We start from the raw sequence: 4528 nt of genomic DNA on the forward strand, positions 1-4528 counted from the left end.
ACCCGGCACAGGTGATACACCTTCCCACTAACGGAATGGATAACCCGGCACAGGTGATACACCTTCCCACTAACGAGATGGATAACCTGGCACAGGTGATACACCTTCCCACTAATGAGATGGATAACCCAGCACAGGTGATACACCTTCCCACTAATGAGATGGATAACCCAGCACAGGTGATACACCTTCCCACTAATGAGATGGATAACCCAGTACAGGTGATACACCTTCCCACTAACGAGATGGATAACCCAGCACAGGTGATACACCTTCCCACTAACGAGATGGATAACCCAGCACAGGTGATACACCTTCCCACTAACGAGATGGATAACCCAGCACAGGTGATACACCTTCCCACGAAGGAGATGGATAACCCAGCACAGGTGATACACATTCCCACTAACGAGATGGATAACCCAGCACAGGTGAAACACCTTCCCACTAACGAGATGGATAACCCAGCACAGGTGAAACAGCTTCCCACTAACGAGATGGATAACCCAGCACAGGTGATACACCTTCCCACTAACGAGATGGATAACCTGGCACAGGTGATACACCTTCCACCAATGAGATGGATAACCCGGCAAAGGTGATACACCTTCCCACTAATGAGATGGATAACCCAGCACAGGTGATACACCTTCCACTAATGAGATGGATAACCCAGCACAGGTGATACACCTTCCACTAATGAGATGGATAACCCGGCAAAGGTGATACACCTTCCACTAATGAGATGGATAACCCAGCACAGGTGATACACCTTCCCACTAATGAGATGGATAACCCGGCACAGGTGATACACCTTCCCACTAACGAGATGGATAACCCGGCACAGGTGATACACCTTCCCACTAACGAGATGGATAACCCAGCACAGGTGATACACCTTCCCACTAACGAGATGGATAACCCAGCACAGGTGATACACCTTCCCACTAAGGAGATGGATAACACAGCACAGGTGATACACCTTCCACTAAGGAGATGGATAACCCAGCACAGGTGATACACCTTCCCACTAACGAGATGGATAACCCAGCACAGGTGATACACCTTCCACTAAGGAGATGGATAACCCGGCACAGGTGATACACCTTCCCACTAACGAGATGGATAACCCGGCACAGGTGATACACCTTCCCACTAACGAGATGGACATGCCAGCACAGGTGATACACCTTCTCACTAATGAGATGGATAACCCGGCACAGGTGATACACCTCCCACTAACGAGATGGATAACCTGGCACAGGTGATACACCTTCCCACTAATGAGATGGATAACCCAGCACAGGTGATACACCTTCCCACTAATGAGATGGATAACCCAGCACAGGTGATACACCTTCCCACTAACGAGATGGATAACCCGGCACAGGTGATACACCTTCCCACTAATGAGATGGATAACCCAGCACAGGTGATACACCTTCCCACTAATGAGATGGATAACCCAGCACAGGTGATACACCTTCCCACTAACGAGATGGATAACCCAGCACAGGTGATACACCTTCCCACTAATGAGATGGATAACCCAGCACAGGTGATACACCTTCCCACTAACGAGATGGATAACCCAGCACAGGTGATACACCTTCCCACTAACGAGATGGATAACCCGGCACAGGTGATACACCTTCCCACTAATGAGATGGACAACCCAGCACAGGTGATACACCTTCCCACTAACGGAATGGATAACCCGGCACAGGTGATACACCTTCCCACTAACGAGATGGATAACCCAGCACAGGTGATACACCTTCCCACTAATGAGATGGATAACCCAGCACAGGTGATACACCTTCCCACTAACGAGATGGATAACCCAGCACAGGTGATACACCTTCCCACTAACGAGATGGATAACCCGGCACAGGTGATACACCTTCCCACTAATGAGATGGATAACCCAGCACAGGTGATACACCTTCCCACTAATGAGATGGATAACCCAGCACAGGTGATACACCTTCCCACTAACGAGATGGATAACCCAGCACAGGTGATACACCTTCCCACTAATGAGATGGATAACCCAGCACAGGTGATACACCTTCCCACTAACGAGATGGATAACCCAGCACAGGTGATACACCTTCCCACTAACGAGATGGATAACCCGGCACAGGTGATACACCTTCCCACTAATGAGATGGACAACCCAGCACAGGTGATACACCTTCCCACTAACGGAATGGATAACCCAGCACAGGTGATACACCTTCCCACTAACGGGATGGATAACCCAGCACAGGTGATACACCTTCCCACTAATGAGATGGATAACCCAGCACAGGTGATACACCTTCCCACTAACGGAATGGATAACCCGGCACAGGTGATACACCTTCCCACTAACGAGATGGATAACCCGGCACAGGTGATACACCTTCCCACTAACGAGATGGATAACCCAGCACAGGTGATACACCTTCCCACTAATGAGATGGATAACCCAGCACAGGTGATACACCTTCCCACTAACGAGATGGATAACCCAGCACAGGTGATACACCTTCCCACTAATGAGATGGATAACCCAGCACAGGTGATACACCTTCCCACTAATGAGATGGATAACCCAGCACAGGTGATACACCTTCCCACTAACGAGATGGATAACCCAGCACAGGTGATACACCTTCCCACTAATGAGATGGATAACCCAGCACAGGTGATACAGCTTCCCACTAATGAGATGGATAACCCGGCGCAGGTGATACACCTTCCCACTAACGAGATGGATAACCCGGCACAGGTGATACACCTTCCCACTAATGAGATGGATAACCCAGCACAGGTGATACACCTTCCCACTAATGAGATGGATAACCCAGCACAGGTGATACACCTTCCCACTAACGAGATGGATAACCCAGCACAGGTGATACACCTTCCCACTAATGAGATGGATAACCCAGCACAGGTGATACACCTTCCCACTAACGAGATGGATAACCCAGCACAGGTGATACACCTTCCCACTAACGAGATGGATAACCCGGCACAGGTGATACACCTTCCCACTAATGAGATGGACAACCCAGCACAGGTGATACACCTTCCCACTAACGAGATGGATAACCCGGCGCAGGTGATACACCTTCCCACTAACGAGATGGATAACCCAGCACAGGTGATACACCTTCCCACTAATGAGATGGATAACCCAGCACAGGTGATACACCTTCCCACTAACGAGATGGATAACCCAGCACAGGTGATACACCTTCCCACTAACGAGATGGATAACCCGGCACAGGTGATACACCTTCCCACTAATGAGATGGATAACCCAGCACAGGTGATACACCTTCCCACTAATGAGATGGATAACCCAGCACAGGTGATACACCTTCCCACTAACGAGATGGATAACCTGGCACAGGTGATACACCTTCCCACTAATGAGATGGATAACCCAGCACAGGTGATACACCTTCCCACTAACGAGATGGATAACCCAGCACAGGTGATACACCTTCCCACTAACGAGATGGATAACCCGGCACAGGTGATACACCTTCCCACTAATGAGATGGACAACCCAGCACAGGTGATACACCTTCCCACTAACGGAATGGATAACCCGGCACAGGTGATACACCTTCCCACTAACGAGATGGATAACCCAGCACAGGTGATACACCTTCCCACTAATGAGATGGATAACCCAGCACAGGTGATACACCTTCCCACTAACGGAATGGATAACCCGGCACAGGTGATACACCTTCCCACTAACGAGATGGATAACCCGGCACAGGTGATACACCTTCCCACTAATGAGATGGACAACCCAGCACAGGTGATACACCTTCCCACTAACGAGATGGATAACCTGGCACAGGTGATACACCTTCCACTAATGAGATGGATAACCCGGCAAAGGTGATACACCTTCCACTAATGAGATGGACAACCCACCACAGGTGATACACCTTCCCACTAACGAGATGGATAACCTGGCACAGGTGATACACCTTCCCACTAACGAGATGGATAACCCAGCACAGGTGATACACCTTCCCACTAATGAGATGGACAACCCAGCACAGGTGATACACCTTCCCACTAACGGAATGGATAACCCGGCACAGGTGATACACCTTCCCACTAACGAGATGGATAACCCAGCACAGGTGATACACCTTCCCACTAATGAGATGGATAACCCAGCACAGGTGATACACCTTCCCACTAACGGAGATGGATAACCCGGCACAGGTGATACACCTTCCCACTAACGAGATGGATAACCCGGCACAGGTGATACACCTTCCCACTAATGAGATGGATAACCCAGCACAGGTGATACACCTTCCCACTAATGAGATGGATAACCCAGCACAGGTGATACACCTTCCCACTAACGAGATGGATAACCCAGCACAGGTGATACACCTTCCCACTAATGAGATGGATAACCCAGCACAGGTGATACACCTTCCCACTAATGAGATGGATAACCCAGCACAGGTGATACACCTTCCCACTAACAAGATGGATA

The 4528-nt window shown here is 49.7% G+C and overlaps 1 protein-coding gene across 2 annotated transcripts; it reads left to right on the forward strand.

The window, feature by feature from the left end:
• The first annotated feature begins 408 nt into the window (after positions 1–408).
• On the forward strand, positions 409–4005 carry LOC127913530 (cGMP-specific 3',5'-cyclic phosphodiesterase-like). 2 transcript variants are annotated; one of them, XM_052485729.1, is made up of 3 exons: positions 409–722; positions 974–1139; positions 3365–4005. In XM_052485729.1, exons 2-3 carry the CDS (start codon positions 1080–1082, stop codon positions 3911–3913), a joined length of 609 nt encoding a protein of 202 aa, XP_052341689.1. In that variant the 5' UTR covers positions 409–722; positions 974–1079; the 3' UTR covers positions 3914–4005. The 2 variants fall into 2 exon arrangements, with proteins under 2 accessions (XP_052341689.1, XP_052341688.1); XM_052485728.1 differs by lacking the exon at positions 409–722 and having other exon boundaries at positions 835–1139.
• The last annotated feature ends 523 nt before the right edge of the window (positions 4006–4528 follow it).

The sequence above is a fragment of the Oncorhynchus keta genome, chromosome 29, assembly GCF_023373465.1.
Source record: "Oncorhynchus keta strain PuntledgeMale-10-30-2019 chromosome 29, Oket_V2, whole genome shotgun sequence".
Taxonomy (NCBI): Eukaryota; Metazoa; Chordata; class Actinopteri; order Salmoniformes; family Salmonidae; genus Oncorhynchus; species Oncorhynchus keta.

Bases quoted from the DNA above. Each gene is read 5' to 3' on its own strand.
- LOC127913530 (XM_052485729.1), top strand. From the start codon at position 1,080: ATGGATAACCCGGCACAGGTGATACACCTTCCCACTAACGAGATGGAT. The intron at 1,140-3,364 runs GTGATACACCTT...AACCCAGCACAG, and splicing joins AGATGGATAACCCGGCACAG to GTGATACACCTTCCCACTAA.